Below are 19435 nucleotides of genomic sequence, written 5' to 3'. Positions count from 1 at the left end.
TCTCCAAATAGGCATACACGTTCTAATGGACTGTTTTCAGAGTTTAGCAGACAACACGCTGATGACTGACGGCGTTAAGCGAATAGTTGATGTGATAAAAGACATGGACATTCTCACCAAACTCAACATATCAGGTAGGGGAATGTGCTGTTTGTATATCATCCATTACATTTCTGTCTATCTGTCTTTCTGTCTATTTTCTTTTCGTCTGTTTGTCTGTCTTCTCAGTGTCAGTCTTTCTGTGTGTCTTTATGCTTCTATGTCTGTCTGCCTGTCTGTTTTTACATTTAGTCAAGTTTTGACTAAATGTTTTAACATAGAGGGGGAATCGAGACGAGGGTCGTGGTGTATGTCTGTGTGTGTGTGTCACGATTTAGTGACGTGGATCGAGAAAGTGTCACTCTGTGGGGTGCCTTCTCTTGGTCAACTTGGAATGTGACAAGGTTAGTCACGTGATTTTGTCAAGGTTGTCTGTGTGAGACATGTTAACTACACACTCGAAACTCAGCAGCGAGAGAGAAGCGTCGGTGTCTTAATTCTCCTACAAGTTTGATGGTCTTCAACACGTTTAAATACTTCACCGTATGTCAACGTGCCATGCTGCTTGCCAGTAGGGCTTAAAAGGAACTACAAGGACAGATCACCTTCTCCCTGTATACATGCTGGCTGACAGTCGGGGCGTCAAGGTTTCTCCGCTGTGCGTTTTCACCGCATTAAGGATTCAGCGCGAGAGGAGGATGGCGGTATTTCTGTGACGAACAAAAGTCATTCAAAAGGAAGCGGATTCGCTTAAAAGAGAGAGCTACCTACATAAGGCTGTTGAGGTAATAAATCATTATTTAACGCTGTTGACGAGTCTGTGTTTGTGGAATGAAATACTCTCTGTTGTTCTTTCCAGGTAGCGCATAATTTGCTCTTTGTGACGCTAAAATACTAATCTGTATATGGTTTTTGCAGATATGGAGAGAAGGAAGGAAAATAGCTGATTTGTTGTTGTAAAAGTCCGTTTGTGCAGGCCCACGTGCTCGATGAAATATGTCAGGGTGACATGTTTAAAGGTGGTGTGTGAGGGGTAGCATGACATGTTTAGTGCACCGATGCTTTTTGTTGCAGCCTTCGGTTACCTGCTGTTTTCTACGGCCAACGTATGCTACTACGTGCTATGCTGAGCGGGATGCTATAACCAGGTCGTCTGCGGCATCGATGTAACCTGCTAACCTGCTGTACTGGTGATTTGCTGTCGCTGTCGCCGTCCTACCAGCTACAACTCTACTTTTTCTGGTAGACTACGGGAGGACCTTCAGCGACTGAGTGAGGCGCCTGATGTCTCCACTGTTCCCTGCTTCGTTGCCACGCTAACCGGCACTACATTCAACGGAGCAGTTGTGGAGACTACAGACTAATTACGGGCCGCCCAGCTAAGTTGCACCATGTCTTTTGCACCCTTCTTACCACCAAGTCATCTGTATTAATGATTATACTCGAGTGGTGACGACGTGGGGTGTGTGACACCTGCATATAACCAGCACTTTAAGGCAGACAGCTATATTTCCTAACTATACACGGGATCAGCGTGTTATTATTATTTTCTGTACTTTAACTGGCATTTTTGTCAGTGACCACTTGTTTTTACGTTTTTAACGTAAAAAGAACATCTTTTGGAGTGAAGTCTCGAGGGAGGTGGCGTGATATTACATAAACAGGCGTCTGAAACTTATACTTTTGTTGATTCTATCTATTTGTATGACTGCGAGAGTGGATCGTGGTGTGGTTAGTTAGTTAGAAGTAACTAACCGTTCATAATCACCTTATTGTGATATTGAAACATGACAGTGTGTGTGTCTGTGCGTGTGTGTGTGTGTAGAGCGATTCAGACCATACTACTGGACCGATCTTTATGAAATTTGACATGAGAGTTCCTGGGAATGATATCCCCGGACGTTTTTTTCTTTTTTTCGATAAATACCTTTGATGACGTCATATCCGGCTTTTTGTAAAACTTGAGGCGGCACTATCACACCCTCATTTTTCAATCAAATTGATTGAAAATTTGGTCAAGCAATCTTCGACGAAGGCCGGACTTCGGTATTGCATTTCAGCTTGGTGGCTTAAAAATTAATTAATGACTTTGGTCATTAAAAATCTGAAAATTGTAAAAAAAAAATTTTTTATAAAACGATCCAAATTTACGTTCATCTTATTCTTTATCATTTTCTGATTCCAAAAACACATAAATATGTTATATTTGGATTAAAAACAAGCTCTGAAAATTAAAAATATAATAATTATGATCAAAATTAATTTTTCGAAATCAATTTAAAAACACTTTCATCTTATACCTTGTGGGTTCCTGATTCCAAAAACATATAGATATGATATGGTTGAATTAAAAACACGCTCAGACAGTTAAAACGAAGAGAGGTACAGAAAAGCGTGCTATCCTTCTCAGCGCAACTACTACCCCGCTCTTCTTGTCAATTTCACTGCCTTTGCCAGGAGCGGTGGACTTACGATGCTACGAGTATACGGTCTTGCTGAAAAAATGCATTGCGTTCAGTTTCATTCTGTGAGTTCGACAGCTTGACTAAATGTTGTATTTTCGCCTTACGCGACTTGTTGTTTTGTCTGTTTGCCTGACGTTCTGTCTGGCTGTCTGTATGTCTGCATGTTAATATATGTCTGTCTGACTGTCTGTTTGTTTTGTTTGCCTGACTTTCTGTCTGGTTTATGTATATCTGTATGGCAATATGCTTGCATGCCTGTCTATTTTTGCCTGTCTTTCTGTCTGTCTTTATGCCTGTCTTCTTTCCGTCTTTCTGTCTGTCTTTCTTTCTGTCTGTCTGTCTGTCTGTATTTCTGAATGTCTGTCGTTCTGTCTGTCGTTCTGTCTGTCTTTATGTCCGTCTTTTTGTCTGGCTTTCTGTCTGCCTGTCTGGGGAACTTGTACAAAGTACGAACATGCTTGTTAAAAATAAAACCGACGACGTTGAACAGATTAGAGCGTATGTCTTTCTGTTATGCCAATCATACTTAATGTATTAATGTCATTGTTGTCGGAATTATGTTCCCCTTTCTTTCTGTATTTACTGTGCACAGTTAAACCAATAATAACTATGAGTATGCTAAAGTATTTAAGAACGTAATTGTACTGTAGTTGTGTGATGTGCTTTCTACTTTGTTCAAGGGAACAATTTACAGGAATACGATGGTGAGATAGTACGGGATTTGATTGAGGTACGTGTGTTGTTTGTACATTTACTCATCAGGTTAATTAATGCATTGCATTCCAATACAATACAATACCACACAACACCATACCATACCATACCGTACCATACCAAACCTGACATACCATACGATACCATACCATACCATACCGTACCATACCATGCCATACCATACCACACCATACCTGACATACCATACCATATCATACCATACCATACCATACCATACCATACCGTACCATACCATGCCATACCATACCACACCATACCTGACATACCATACCATATCATACCATACCATACCATTCCATACCATACCATACCTGACATATCATACCATACCATACCATACTATACTATACCATACCATACCATACCATACCATGCCATACCATACCATACCAAACAATACAGTACAATGCAATACAATACAATACGACGTACCAGTAAATGTAATGTTTTTTTGTTATCAACAACAAACGATCCATTAATCTACAATTGTGTTTCATTCTCAAATGTGGACCCTCAGCAGTCTATCTGTTTTTGGAGTTGTATCTCACTGTGTGCTGTACCAATGCAGGAATCACGGAGTCTAAAGGAACTACGGTGCTCACACAACTGTTTTCGCGAAACAGGAGGAATTGCTATCGGGGATGCCATTGGTAAGTTTAACTGATTATACGTATATGCTCCAACAAACACTTCCTGTACTAGTCGTGTGAAACCTTCTTACGCGAAAGGAATTGAACGATGTTTTTTTTTTAGGAACAAAAATCAGGTTCATTTCTTAACGTTGTTATTGTACATAACGTCGCAGTGTATTGCTCTCTTGTTGGTGTTTGTTTGTTGTTGTTTGGATATTGTTGATTTTCAACAGCTGGGTTTCGGTTTATTGCAGATGTATTTTTTAATCTATTTGAATTGTTTGTCGTTGTAAAATCAAGCTTTCTTGTGATGTGGCATCAGTTCAATGCCATGGGATTCAATAACGATGAGATTCTAGCGAGGAATGACTCTGCAAAAATGCTTCACGTGTCTGGAAACAACAACGACAACAACAACAACAACAACAACAACAACAAAATGAAGTATGTTGGTATGAGCAGTTTTTTAGCCACAGGTTGGAATACGACAATGATGGAATTGTGAAGATCTGTAGGGAATTAAAATTAGCAAAATTACTCATCAAAATATGGATTGTCATTTGTGACCTGTGACAGGTTGGAACGACAGTCTGGAGTTGTTGGACCTCAGCTGGAATCATTTACGTCGTGAGGGGGCTACCGCCATCTGTGCTGCCCTGGCGGTAAGTATGCCGGCCACTGCCCCCCCACATTGCTACATCTTCCTGACAGTCTGGCTGGTGGCTAGTTAGTGTAATTGCTTCACGTGCAAACCATCATGCAAATCAATATAGATATATCTGTCTTGGATTGTTACAATACTTCTCGCTACCTCTCTGCCTTTGTGGTGTTTTTATGTGTGTGTGTGTGTGTGTGTGTGTGTGTGTGTGTGTGTGTGTGTGTGTGTGTGTGTGTGTGTGTGTGTGTGTGTGTGTGTGTGTGTGTGTGTGTGTGTGTGTGTTTTCCTGATCTGTGCGGTGTGTGTCTTCAATGTCCACACCCATTGTACGTTGGGTATGTTCACCTCTTCATCTATCGTCTTTGTGCGTTTGCATTGCCATTCCATCATGTTTGAGTGTGTTCTCCATCTGTGTCCATTATGTTTAATTGGCTGATGGCCTTTCCCCATCATCGGTTTGTATGCTTGTGGTGCTCACTGGCCTTAAGCCTGAGTTTAGCTTGGCGATGACTACTTCACGAAGCTCGCTGCAGGAAGCTTTTGCACTGAGGTTTCGTTAAACAACATTTTGAGAAGTCTTCGCGAAGTTAAATTGGGCGCAGTTTAGGAATGAATTTTGCCAATACCTCTGTGTGTGTTCACAACCCGGAAAAAAACCACACATGTGTATTATGTTAGAAGTCTCCACACACAAAACATCTATTTGCGTATTTTCTGTCCTTAGATTAACAGCGGGCTGAAGGAGGTGAATGTCTCGTGGAACGGGTTCTACATCCACGGTAGCAAAGAGCTGGCCAAAACCCTGGACAAGAACAAGACGCTTCAGGTGCTGGATCTCTCCGCCAACCGAATCAACAAGGAGTGTCTGACCCACATCATGAAGGGGCTCAAGACCAACAAGACCCTCAGGGTGCTTAAGGTATGGCTGTATAACCTGAACAAAATCCAAGTTTTACGCCCTCACGGCAAAGCCATTGGGCCAAACACAAATATATGTTGGTTTAGGGTAACGTGACCAAAAACAAAAAAAAAGGTTCGGTAGGTCGTTCTTACATTTAGTCAAGTTTTGACTAAGTGTTTTAACATAGAGGGGGAATCGAGACGAGGGTCGTTGTGTGTGTGTGTGTGTGTGTGTGTGTGTGTGTGTGTGTGTGTGTGTGTGTGTGTGTGTGTGTGTGTGTGTGTGTGTGTGTGCGTGTCTGTGTGTGTGTGTGTGTGTGTAGAGCGATTCAGACTAAACTACTGGACCGATCTTTATGAAATTTGACATGAGAGTTCCTGGGTATGATATGCCCAGATTTTTTTTCTCAGTTTTTCGATAAATGTCTTTGATGACGTCATATCTGGCATTTTGTAAAAGTTGAGGCGGCACTGTCACACCCTCATTTTTCAATAAAATGTATTGACATTTTGGCCAAGCAATCTTCGACAAAGGCCGGACTTTGGTATTGCATTACAGCTTGGAGGCGTAAAATTTAACTTATGACTTTGGTCATTAAAAATCTGAAAATTGTAATTAAAACTATTTTTTTATAAAACGATCCAAATTTACGTTTATCTTATTCTTCATCATTTTCTGATTCAAAAAACATATAAATATGTTATATTCGGATTAAAAACAAGCTCTGAAAATTAAAAATATAAAAATTATGATCAAAATTAAATTTCCGAAATCGATTTAATAACAATTTCATCTTGTTCCATGTCCGTTCCTGATTCCAAAAACATATAGATATGATATGTTTGGATTAAAAACACGTTCAGAAAGTTAAAAAGAATAGAGATTATAGAAAAGCGTGATATCCTCTTCAGCGCAACCGCTACCGCGCTTTTCTGGATTGTTAATTTCACTGCCTTTGCCAGGAGCGGTGGACAGACGATGCTACGAGTGTACGGTCTTGCGGAAAAAATGCAATGCGTTCAGTTTCATTGACTGAGCTTGACTAAATGTTGTATTTTCGCCTTACGCGACTTGTTGTTGTTTTTTGTTGTTGTAATTTAGTCGATTTTAAAGGAGGTATTTTCCCTTAGTCTCGGTATGTTTCGCAAAATGATAAAAATCTGTTAGGGTTGGCGGGGAAAAAATAGGGTCGGTCGAGTTACCCTAAACCAACATATATATTTATTTGGCCTTAGGTGCATGCGCCCGTGTTTTACCCCGACTTTAGATGAGATAGAAAAGTGCATGCGTGTTTAGGTGGTATCAGCCATTTACATTTATGGCAGAATGACCGAGGTCTTTTGCGCGCCATTGTGCTGACACGGGGTGGGGCATGGATACCGTTTCTGGGTCTGCACATAAAGTTGACTTGTGTCCGTCCCTGCCTGGATTCGAACCCTTGACCTTAGGATCGCAAGTCCAGTACTCTACCAACTGCGCTACCCGGCCCCCGGCTGTATTACCTTGTTAATTAAGTGTGCGAAGTTAAAGGCACATATCTTTTTTGCTCTGTATGCTAATACAATTATCAATTATTAAAACAAAACCGTGACTCTTTAACTTACTATGAGCGAGTGTCAAAAGTACGAATATAACTTACTCTGAGTGTGTCCCAAGGTACGAACGTAAAGTAATGTGAGTGCGTGCCGATATTACAGATGTGACTTGGTCTGAGTGTGTACTGACATTACAAATGTAACATATTACTAGATGATTACCCGCTTCGCCGGGTACCGGCTTCGCCGGGAAGAAGTAGAGCCGAATACCAGGCTGCGCCTGGGACCCGGCTCTGCCGGGTGTACGCCGGCTTCGCCGGCGCACGAAGGAAAGGAGATAAACGCGCAAAACACTGGAGACCTTCTAAAAATAGTAACGTGCAGTGACCTTCTAAAAATAGTAACGTAGTAACGGGAATATGGATTGACGCCACACGGAGGAAGGGAGATAATCGCGGCTGAAAACACTGGAGAAGATAAGGAAGAGTTACTGGTAGTGGATCCCGACAAAAAAACAAAAAAACAAAAAAATCGGTTCAGCGCGCACAGCGCTGCGCGCTGAGAGCACGTGTTGAAATAGCTCATCGATGAGGTTGTGTCCGGGGTGTAGCTGAATACGGTGTCCAAATTTGAAAAAAATTCAACGAGAACTTTGGCCGTGCATCGCGAACAGACAGACAGATAGACACTAGTCGTATATATATATATATAGATGATTGCGTTCTAAAAAGACGAATAACTCTTTCGTGTTTTTATTAGGTTGTGGAAGAGTGAATACTTTTGCTGTCAGTTAGGCTAACTTTCCACATGTGCTTTATTCTCCACGTGTGTCAGACCCACCCGTCGCTAGTGAATGGCCTATAATGCCACTTGAGAACATGTGCCTCTTTAAAAGCAAGGGTATGGATCCACTCTTTCACAACACATACAAACCCAACAGAGTAACGTTTTAAAATCGTATACTTGAGATTCTGTCTTTCTTTCCCTTTTTCTTTCTGCTGTTCCTTCTTTCCTAATTTCCCGCTTTCCTTCTTTCCTTCATTCTGTCTATCTGTCTTTCTTTCTTTCTTTCTTTCTTTCAATTCGTCCACCGTTCGCTTGTTCATTGGATCGTAGGTATACCAGCTACCTTCTTAACCTATAAGTAAATTATGTGTATCTGCGAGTCAAGTTAGTCAAGTCAGCAGCGCCGCGGGACTACACAAGTGTAAACTGTTCTGCACAGTTAAGAATCTTTACACGTTTCTGACATTAACCTGATTTCTGCAATGAGTTATTTTGTTTTGCTTGCTTTCTTAGCTGGCTGACAACCCCATCACCGCAGTCGGTGCTCTCTATGTCCTCAGAGAACTGGTTGAAATGAAAGAGTCTGGCATCAGAGAGCTGGACCTCGGGGTAAGAGGAAAACGCTCGGTAGTAGGGCTACTCCCTCACACATGCACACATGTGCGAACACATGCACAAACACACAAGCACACGCACGCTCACACAGACATTATATATATATACATACACACACGCACGCCCAAACATACACAAACACATGTTTTGCAAATGTGTAATTGGATAAGGATTAGGAAAACAAAATTATTATTGCTCAGTCGGGAAGGCAGGTGGTTGGAGGTGGGGGGTGGTGTGTGTGTGTGTGGGGGGGGGGGGGGGCATAGATTGCATGAACAAATGTAGCGTGAAAAATACAGTCCAAAACATTTGAGAAAGCAAGGAACAGTTGTGTATTATTTTCATGTGTTGTACAGGAGCAAAGCGTCGAGCCAGAGTTCCTGGTGGTTCTGGAAAAGCTGAAAGAGGACAGAGACATTGAGGTCAGGTTTGGCGCTGTCCTTGGCCAAGATGTCGAATCCAAGGATCAGGAACAGGAACTCATGGATGAAAACCCAGTTGTTGTGAGTTTGTGTGTGTGTGTTTGTGGAGGGTGGGGGTAGTGGTGGTGGTGATCGAGTTCATAGCGTATGTCGGGGGGTTGGAGTACGATTTTGTAAGCATATGCGTATGTGTGTGTTTGTATTACGTTAGTGTAGTGTACGTCCCATCGCTGGGATATTCTGGTATCTACCTCACAGCGGATAGCTAGCAGCAAATATAGGGCGTGTGTGTGTTTAAACGTTTAAAGGGGGGGGGGGGGGTCGTACGTGTGTGTTTGTAAAGACAAGCTTGTGCATGTCACTGCTTGTTAGTCTCTCATAGTGTGTGTGCGTAACTTAAACTTTTCACATCATTTTCCCAGGTTTTGATGGAATTCGGCAAGCTGCTAGGTCTTCGCCTGGTGGACCTGTTCGCCATGATGGACAAGGATGGTAGCAAGACTCTCACGCCGATGGAGATCAGGAAGGGCTTGCTCGTACGTTTGACAGAATAACAAACAAAAGTGTAGCTAGGTTAATGGTTGGAACGTTTAATTATGGACAACACAAAACGTCACATTTACAGTAAGTTGACCCAGTGGTCTTAGTAAAATGACCCAGTGGTCTTAGACTTAGTAAGTTGACCCAGTGGTCTTTTAAGAAGACAGACGGACATATGCTTCTGATACAAAAAAATAACATTGCCGGCATCTTGCAAGCGAGTTGCATCGATGATTTTGAGATACATTCATTATTTGTATATCAAGTGTGTGTCTTCTTAAAAGACCACTGGGTCCACGTACTGTAAATGTAGCATTTGCTTTGTCAACAATTAAATGTTCCAATAACCTACAATTCTGTGTTTTTTTATTCCGAATTTTGAAACGTTAGCAGTCTAACACGGCTGTTCAAGGGGCTTCATTTCTGCTTCTCTAGCTGCAGGCTATCTTTAGCACCCATCCTTTCCCCACAGCAGAGATAACACGGCAGCTAGTAGCTCTCTCAGAAGGCCAATCTCCCAGTATAGCGCGGAAGCAGTTGGGTATAACAGGCCAAGCGAGCTTAACAGTGAGCTGGCTGCAGCTGTTGGTAGACAAACTATTCCCTCTGCTGAGCTATTTTTAACTCACACTAAAACACAAGGTAGGAACAGCCGTGATATCTGTTTTGGGATTGCGTACGTTTTACACACATGCAAACATAAATACGGTCCGTCTGTAGGATTACATAACTGTTGATTCATGCATTCGTTGTGAACAATACATGAGAATGAGTATTTTCGAATCAACAACAAGCGTTCACTAACTTAAAGTGCTGATCCTACGGTTTATGCAACTGATGACTTTTGATTTGTTTTGGCAATAGAAAAATCGCTTCGCTTTTTTGTCATGCTGATTTGGAGAAGAGTTGTTGAAGCGGGTAACGGAAAGAAACTCAATAGGGGGATAATCTTTCACATTACGTTGATTGATTGATTGATTGATTGATTGGTTGATTGATTATTTGATTGATTGGTTGATTGATTGGTTGATTGATTGATGGATTGAGTATGTGTTTAATTGGTTGGTTCGTTGATTGACTGATCGATTGATAGATTAAAATATTGATTGATTGATTTATTGTAATGTTGATTGATTGATTGATTGATTGATTGATTTATTAATTGAGACATCATTCGTTAAGTCAATGCTTATTTGATTCTTCCGTTCAATGTTGTACATACATATTTGATTCTATGAATGTCGTGTGTTGTTTCATTTATCTATTCCTTTGTATTCTTATCTGGACTTATGACTTAAAGATTGCCGACTTACCCATACTTACTAAACATATCTTTTGTTCACAGGAGGCGAACATCCCGCTGTCCGAAAAAGCCCTTGACGCTCTGGTCAACAAACTGGACGCAGACGGCGACGGCGAGATTGATTATGCGTGAGTTATAATTTCAAGCATGACGATATGTGTGCGTGTGTCGGTGTGTCTGTGTGTTGTGAAGTGTTGTGATGTTAGGGACAGTAGTGCAAGTGGTGTGTCAATAGGGGTCAGTGTGTGTGTTGTGAAGTGTTGTGATGTTAGGGACAGTAGTGCTAGTGGTGTGTCAATAGGGGTCAGTGTGTGTGTTGTGAAGTATTGTGATGTTAGGGACAGTAGTGCTAGTGGTGTGTCAATAGGGGTCAGTGTGTGTGTTGTGAAGTGTTGTGATGTTAGGGACAGTAGTGCTAGTGGTGTGTCAATAGGGGTCAGTGTGTGTGTTGTGAAGTGTTGTGATGTTAGGGACAGTAGTGCTAGTGGTGTGTCAATAGGGGTCAGTCTGTGTGTTGTGAAGTGTTGTGATGTTAGGGACAGTAGTGCAAGTGGTGTGTCAATAGGGGTCAGTGTGTGTGTTGTGAAGTATTGCCGTATTAGGAAAAGTAGTGGTGTGAGGGGGGAGAAGAGGCGGGGGAGGGGGGTGGGGGGTCGGTTGGGCGTGGACAATGGTAAGTAGGTTTGGAGGACAGCGGTGTGTGCGGTTGGGGGTTGTGTGTGTGTGTGTGTGTGTGTGTGTGTGTGTGTGTGTGTGACTGTGTGTGTGTGCGTGTGTGTGTATGTGCGTGTGTGTGCATGCATATGTGTGTGTGTGTGTGTGTGTGTGTGTGTGTGTGTGTGTGTGTGTGCACCGTGTTTGATTTTATTCACAGTACACATACAGTTTTATTAGTAAGCAATAAGAGTTCCTTGTTGCAGAGAATTATTTTCTTGGGACTACGAGCCAAGGTACCTGTATCAATTACACCTGCATTTTGTCCAAACAGACAATGTCTTCGTCTGTAGTTTCGGGTCTTTGAGACAGGTGCTTGCCAAACCCAAATTTACGCTGAAGGTTGCATTTTTTTAGACTTAGAAAATGCCAGGGTGTTTATGGTTAACTTAACTCTGCGCACTTATTAATAGCATAATACGCATACGGGGTACTTGTTTACTTAGCCTACTTTTGTAAATTTATCAATAGCTTATCTAGCACACTGCCATAATACACCATGCGTATCGTAAATGAGCACCCTTATCAATTATTAAGTTCTATTTCAAGATCGTACATTAATAACCAATATTAATGCGTCTTTATTTCCTCACAATCCTGCTTGCACCCTTACTGGTCTTCTATTTACTCTTTTTAGACGCCATTTTGGACGAATTGTCTGTGATTAGCAAGTGTGTTTTTTTCTTTTGTTTTCGTGTGTGTTTTTTTTTTCTCCAGGTCTTTGTCTTAACGTCCCTTCTTGAAAACAGACATATGCCTCAAAGCATATGTCCATGTTTAACATTATTCATTTTTTGGGCCGTCCTTTTCATAATTCATTTCACACAGTAACGCCCCCATCCCTCCCTTGCAAGTATTTAAATATTCGATACCAATTAATGATACATTATGTGCATGTAAAGCATTATTGAAACCGCCACAATTCGAGTTGTATCTGCTTCCTGCGCACAGTGGGATGTGTGCATTGTACATTGACACAGATGGTGATTTAGAAGATTGATCTCACTTCATGTACACGCCTAGACGAATCTGCGGTATTCTGTTCTGCTGATCTGCACCGTTGGATCTGTGGTACTTCATGAAACATTACCAGGACGAGTTTAATTTGTTTTTCTTTCTATCCTTCCACATAGTTTCTAAAAACGGACCCCTTAATGCGAATAAATAACTGTATGAGTGTTACTGTTCCAGCTGAATAGTTAACAGATGATAACATACACGTACACTTGATTGTTAAATGCCTAACATAGACCTGATTATAAAACCACTGAGTTGACCACAACGACGTTGGCAACGGCAACGACTACAATGATCACAATAATGTTTATTATCATGATAAATAAGAATGCAGATTGAGTATTGTTCTAAATATCCGACGGCATCCGAATGTTCACATTTTGCTAGCTCTCAATGTTTATGCATTTATTTATGATTTATGATTTCCGTGCGCACTTGGTCTTGTGCTTGCGTGTACACACGAAGGAGGTTAAACCACTAGCAGGTCTGCACATAAGTTGACCTGGGAGATCGGACAAATCTCCACTCTTAACCCATCAGGCGGCAGCGACCTGGATTCGAACTCACGACCTCCCGATAAGGAGGCCGACGTCTTACCACCACGCCACTGCGCCCGTCTATATATGGCTTCAAATCACAAGAAGACACAGATAATAGACATAGCTTTATAACTTGGAGAACTTACTTTGTAATATACCTATTGATGCACACACGTATTTTGTTTCCATTTTGTCAGTAAATTAACATCGGGGTAAGTTTTCATCTGGGTTTTGTTTTTTCTTTTCTTTTTGATTAGAAGACAGCTTTTCTTTTGGATTTGTATGCCATCCTTCCATCCTTTTTTACTTTTATTTAAGTTGTATTTTGTGCTTTATTCGATTACAAACAACAACAGCGCTGTGTAGCCTAACTTTTATTGTCGAGATAATCATTCGCTTATGGTTCAATTGCTTTCATATGCCTGTGCAGCAAATCGTTTACATTCTCATTTTGTTTGTTGAATTTTTTTATTTGACGACATGCTTGCAATTTGTTCTATATCATTGTGCTGGAATATACAGCAGATGCATTCGCTTTCATTAGCACTGTTCTATTATTGTATTATGAATCAAGCAATTTAGGTCCAGGCTTTTACATGTGCTCTTTTTGCTCATATTGCTTTTTTTCGTGAATATTACAAAATAATGCTTGTTTTGTTTTGTGTGTGTGTATGACAGTATGTGTGTGTGTGTGTTTGTGTGTGTGTGTGTGTGTGTGTGTGTGTGTATTGTGCGTGCGTGTGCGTGTCTGTCTGTCTGTCTTTCTGTATGTCTGACTATTTGTTTCTCTCTCTGTCTGTCTGTCAGTCGGTTTGTCTGTCTGTCTGTCTCTCTGTCTGTCTGTCTGTCTGTCTGTCTGTCTGTCTGTCCGTCCGTGTCTTTCTGTATGATGAGCTGAGTACGCTATCGATATGTTGTGTATAGTTTTCGTGTTGTCCAACAAGAAGGACTTTGTACGTGGCTCCAGTACTTTTTAAACGCATGCAACCGTTATTGATTGTCATTTTGCTACAACCCCTAGTTTAATATAACCCTAATTTCCCCGATTTAAATTCAGCGTGTGTAACTTTCAGCCTGTGCCTTTATTGTTAATTAGGCAATTTATTGTAATGGAATACACAGCTTTCCACAGAGTATAATATTTATACAGCTGTTATAATCATCAATTTCCAACTTTTTATTCTTTCATAGTTGCATTTAATCTTAATTTTGTAAAGCTCTTCTCAACTTACGTAACTATGCACACTTCCCTGCCAACGTTACATTTCCATTCAAGCCAACGTTATCTTAATTGATAATTGTTGTTGTTGTTGTTGTTGTTGTTGTTGTTGTTGTTGTTGTTGTTGTTGTTGTTGTTGTTGTTGTTGTTGTTGTTGTTGTTGTTGTTTGCCTCTCTCTCTCTCTCTCTCTCTCTCTCTCTCTCTCTCTCTCTCTCTCTCTCTTTCTCTTTCTCTCTCTTTCTCAGAGAAAGCTAAAGTCTAACAGGACGACAGTCTTCGCCAAGACTTAATTTGTACTAGCTGATACAAACACACGCATACACCATCAACCTCGTCTCGGTTAAAAAACAAACAAACTTTTCTTAAAGGCACAGTACGCCTCTCGTAAGCCATCACAGATACTGTCAGGCTTTTACACAGAGTACAAACACCCTTCCATTTGAACGCTCACCAAACGGGAACATCCTAGGTGCCCTACGTAAAGAGCGAGCAATTTTCAAATAATTAATTTTGCGGAGAGAGTGTCAGAGGCAATCGGACCGTGGTGCGTTTTGGCGCTAGACCTAACTTTTAAAATCTAAATAACAAATTGACAGCGTGTTACACAAACATTCTTAAATCATAAAATAATTTTTTTTTCATCAAGACAAGATCAGTACAATTCGAAATTTTGAAAGTTTGAAAAAAGAAAAGCCCGGAAGCTGGGTCACGCAAGGTCGTGGTTCTCGTAGCAGACGACGGTTTATACCTATCGCCAGTTCCTCTGAACAGTCAAAAGCCATCGCTAGAGTTTTTGTGAACCACAGCCGTTTGTTTCGTACATAGTCAGAGGTACTTAATAACGTGCTATTGCAGATAAGCTCACAGCGAGTTTTTGTTTGTTTGTTTGCTTAACGCCCAGCCGACCACGAAGGGCCATATCAGGGCGGTGCTGCTTTGACATATAACGTGCGCCACACACAAGACAGAAGTCGCAGCACAGGCTTCATGTCTCACCCAGTCACATTATTCTGACACCGGACCAACCAGTCCTAGCACTAGCCCCATAATGCCAGACGCCAGGCGGAGCAGCCACTAGATTGCCAATTTTAAAGTCTTAGGTATGACCCGGCCGGGGTTCGAACCCACGACCTCCCGATCCCGGGGCGGACGCCTTACCACTAGGCCAACCGTGCCGGTCTCACAGCGAGTCGCATTCAAATTACTAACTGACGACAACATTGTGAAAAAGGGAAACTTGATCACACGGGTTCACGATGGCTCAGGGGTAAGATAAACCACGCAAAAATAAATTCTTTGAAAATTGCTCGGTCTTTACGGAGGGCACCTAGGATGTTCCCGTTTGAAGAGCGTTCAAATGGAAGGGTGTTTGTACTGTGTGTAAAAGCCTGACAGTATCCGTGGTGGTTTACGGGAGGCTTACTGTGCCTTTAAGGTAGAATTATTGACCACGTAAAAAATAGTTACATATAGTATTACCGACAAATCTACACATAATGACTTCACTATTTATAACTGTCAAACAAAGAGCGGATCTCCAAGAAATGAGTGCATATCAAACCTTGACATAAAATTGACATACATCTACGCTGTATGTCTATTCATCTCGATACTGACTGTGCATGTGTGCTATTCATTGTTTTCACTTACAATATCAAGAATGAAGGTAATTGGTCAAATACACGTGTTTTGGAAACAACTCCGTCGGTGGGTTGCTTTTCCTGTGACATATAACTTCGAGTCACACGTGCTCCTGTCCTCGTGTTTCCGACCCCCCCCCCCCCCCCCCCCCCCCCCTTCGTTATTGATCGGCCTCCCCAATGTTTTTCCGAATAAAAAGCCTTCCTCCTGCTAGCTTTTTCCTGTTCCTTTTGGTTTGCTTCAACTATTCTGTTGACCTAGATAGTTCCATAGTTTATAAGTAATGTTTGTCCGACATCATATTTTTGTTAATTTGTAACTACGTAAGGCGCGTAATATAAGCGTTCGCTTGAGTTCGTGTCCCTATTGTTTATCGTTGTATTGTTGTACCATGTTTGATTTAATAAAACATTGTTTAAACCAAAAGCCTTCACTCTTTCACATCAAACAACCCGACAGACTTATTTTCGGAATGTGTCTATTGTACTACTATTGCAATGTTATTACACTGTACGCCCCTGACTGTGTGCAATGCATTGCTCCAACTCATATTATCAAAAAATGACGGTATTAAACAATAACATTATTGCAAAACAATATGTATTTTTCTACACTGTATGTCCGCTGTCACGAACTGAAAACTCTGCTGAACAATCCCTCTCAATGCTGTCAATGCGCATGCGCCAATCTTGGACTTAAAAAATGCGACCCTTTGACCGAACGAACCATGGGTTAGGATTAGGGTCAGGGTTAGGGTAAGGGTTAGGGTTATGTTGTTCACGACATGATTAATCTCCCCATGTTAGCGCATGCGCATTGACCGCATTGAGAGGGATTGTTCAGGCAGAGTTTTCAGTTTGTGACACCGCCACTGACGTTGTGTTATTCATGGCTTTCTAAACAGAGAGCTGATCGCAGGCCAGCAAAGCCACCGGCGAAAGATCACCAAGACCATCATGATGTCTCGGGAACAGAAAGTCGACATGGAGGAAACGGAAGTTGGACGAGTGAGGTCCAAACTGAAAAAGCTGATGGCCAACCAAGGAAAGTCCAAGATTCGAGTCAAGTCTGGCATCAGGTTGGCGTAAGCTTTAACAGTGGTCCTTAATTGAGCTCGAAGTCGACTTCGCGAAGTCTTTTTTTTACCGAAAACTCAGTTCTAGATCTTTGCGTAGTCCACTTTTCCCAGTGCTAAGAACAGGCTTTAGGCGAACCCGGAAATATCTCTGTCGGATTTGTATGATTCAGGGCTCCACACAGACGCCCCTCCTAGTGTGTCCCGGAACCCCCACTTTTAGTTTTTAGATGGTTCATTGACCCCCACTGCCGAATTTTAGAGGGTCCCAAGGGTCCACAAGCCGAAAAGTCCCAGTTTATTTGTAAAACATTGTGGTCACGTAAAGTGTACTGCGAAGTGTCTTTTTCAATGGAATATTCTAGGTGGACATGACAATCCCACAACATGGTATCTACGGTACGCACGATAAAGGACATTTAGTGCGTCCCAGGACCTGCTCGTTTCAAGTCTAGTGCGTCCAGGGACCCCCTCCATACATTTCTAATTCGTGTTTTCGGCTTTTAGTGCGTATAGGACGCAGGGACGCGCGCTATGGGGAGCCCTGTGATTGAAAGCGTGAATACTCTTGCTTTTGGTCAGGTAACTGTCTTCATGTGCTTCTTCTCAACATGTTTCAGACACACCCCTTGCTAGTGACTGGCTTTTAATGTCACGTTGTAAAGTTTGACTCAATAAAAGCAAGCGTCTTCCTCAACCCCTAGCCCTATACGTTATTTCCGAACCTCGTTGATGATGTTATACATGTGGATCGCTCCATTTTGTGACAATTATATCCTTATATTCGATGGTTCTAGTTCTAGTTTATGACCAATTCTAATTTTGTTCGGTTATTGGATGTGGAAGTTGTTGCCATTTTCATTGGTTGCATTTTTTTTAGATCACCCGGCCTGTATTATAGAATATACAGAAAGAAAAAAAGAAAAAAAAGAAAAAAAAGGAAGAATTATTTTTTTTAAATTCTAATTGTGTTTATAACCGATAATGCACACATATTCTTCCTTGCTGAATTGGCCGAGTTGGCACTTGTTTGGCCGTAATTGCCGTTTCTTTTTTTCAGTTTACTTCAAGGCAAAACAGCGACAGTGGTAGAACCATCGCAAAAGCCCGCTCCGACAGAAGAAGGATCGGCTCCTGCCCTGCCCAAACTTAACCTCAAGAAAGGGTCCTTACTCAAAGCAATCGCATAAGAGAGTTACTGGTCTTGCACTGGTCTTGAGCGACTGTCGGAAATCGTTGCCTCTTTCAGCCTTAGATGGCAAAGTCTGATAACCAGAAATAAACTAAATATCAAACTTAATTGTCGTCGTCGTTGGAAAAATGTGGCGTAACTCGTTTGAAACCGTTTTTCAGAGGGACACACCTGATTACTTGTATTATAAAATAGTGTTTATATTCGTTCCTAGTATGGATAGAACAATGAAATGATGTGAAATAATGCATTTTCAGTCATATTTAAGATAATGTGTTAAATGCAGAATGATTTACTTATAGTCTAAAGCTCAACAACATCAAAATCGCACAAGAATCGAGTTACGCCAAAATACCACGACGACGACGTGGTGGTCTTTATAACGAAGACCACGCGTGCTCACATGGGAGCTAGGTCGGCGCCATTTTGATGATTGCACACACACACACTAACGCACACACACACACACACACACACATACACATACACACACACACACTAACGCACACACACACATACACACACACACACACACACACACACACACACACATACACACACACACACACACACACACACAAAAGCCTGCACTGCTTTCTTTCCTACTGAATCTCCACCTGTTATATTCTTATTTGCCACAGGTTATTAAGGAAAGACATGTTGACAAGTGCTCATTGGCATTGCAATTGGAAAAGTTAATAACTATGTATCTGTAAAAAAAGAATTGTCTTGTTAAAAGTTGACATACAGTCAATCCACCTCTTCATGAACAAGTATTAAGGCTTTTTGAAATGGAATTTTGTTTTGCAAATACATTGTCAAACCATCTCGTCATGAACAGTAATAGGCTAATTCAACTGTACTTTTAATTTTACAAATCTATTTTCCACATATTGATCATTTTCTTGAACATTCTTTCTGTGATGTAATGTCCTACGAGTGTGTGTGTGTGTGTGTGTGTGTGTGTGTGTGTGTGTGTGTGTGTGTGTGTGTGTGTGTGTGTGTGTGTGTGTGTGTGTGTGTGTGTGTGTGTGTGTGTGTGTGTGTGTGTGTGTGTGTTTGAGAGAGAGATATGTCAACATTGTATTAACGTAATATTTCAAGACTGTATGATCACATACATTTAAGTCCCTTGAATACAATGTATGTATCTGTATTTAAGTGTGAATGTTTGTTGTTTGTGCCATAGTGATACGTGTGATTTGCATTGGACTTGAATTATATTTAAAGGCACTTTCGTGTTGTAACAAAACATAATTATTTATTTCATGTACAATTACAATTTTAAAAAGAAACCGGGATTTATTTCAAGAGCAGTGCGTGTATTTGAGTGTTTTTGCAAGAACGTTCTTTTGTTGTGAGTAAAGGGAAAAAGAGAGAGAGAGAGAGAGAGAGAGAGTGTGTGT

General features: G+C 41.3%; 1 protein-coding gene across 3 annotated transcripts; it reads left to right on the top strand.

Moving 5' to 3' along the window:
• Nucleotides 1–47: 47 nt before the first annotated feature.
• On the top strand, nt 48–18492 carry LOC138969022 (leucine-rich repeat-containing protein 74A-like; the record flags this gene model as incomplete). Of its 3 annotated transcripts, none has more annotated exon segments than XM_070341713.1 (12): nt 48–134; nt 3185–3234; nt 3808–3889; nt 4448–4533; nt 5254–5448; nt 8265–8360; nt 8723–8869; nt 9211–9324; nt 10674–10759; nt 13099–13113; nt 16667–16840; nt 17898–18492. In XM_070341713.1, coding segments are annotated over 12 exon segments (1262 nt in total), but the record flags the coding sequence as incomplete, so codon positions are not given.
• Between the last annotated feature and the right edge of the window lie 943 nt (nt 18493–19435).

This window comes from Littorina saxatilis, linkage group LG6 (assembly GCF_037325665.1).
Source record: "Littorina saxatilis isolate snail1 linkage group LG6, US_GU_Lsax_2.0, whole genome shotgun sequence".
NCBI lineage: Eukaryota > Metazoa > Mollusca > Gastropoda > Littorinimorpha > Littorinidae > Littorina > Littorina saxatilis.
This window is presented reverse-complemented; position numbering and strand designations above follow the sequence as displayed.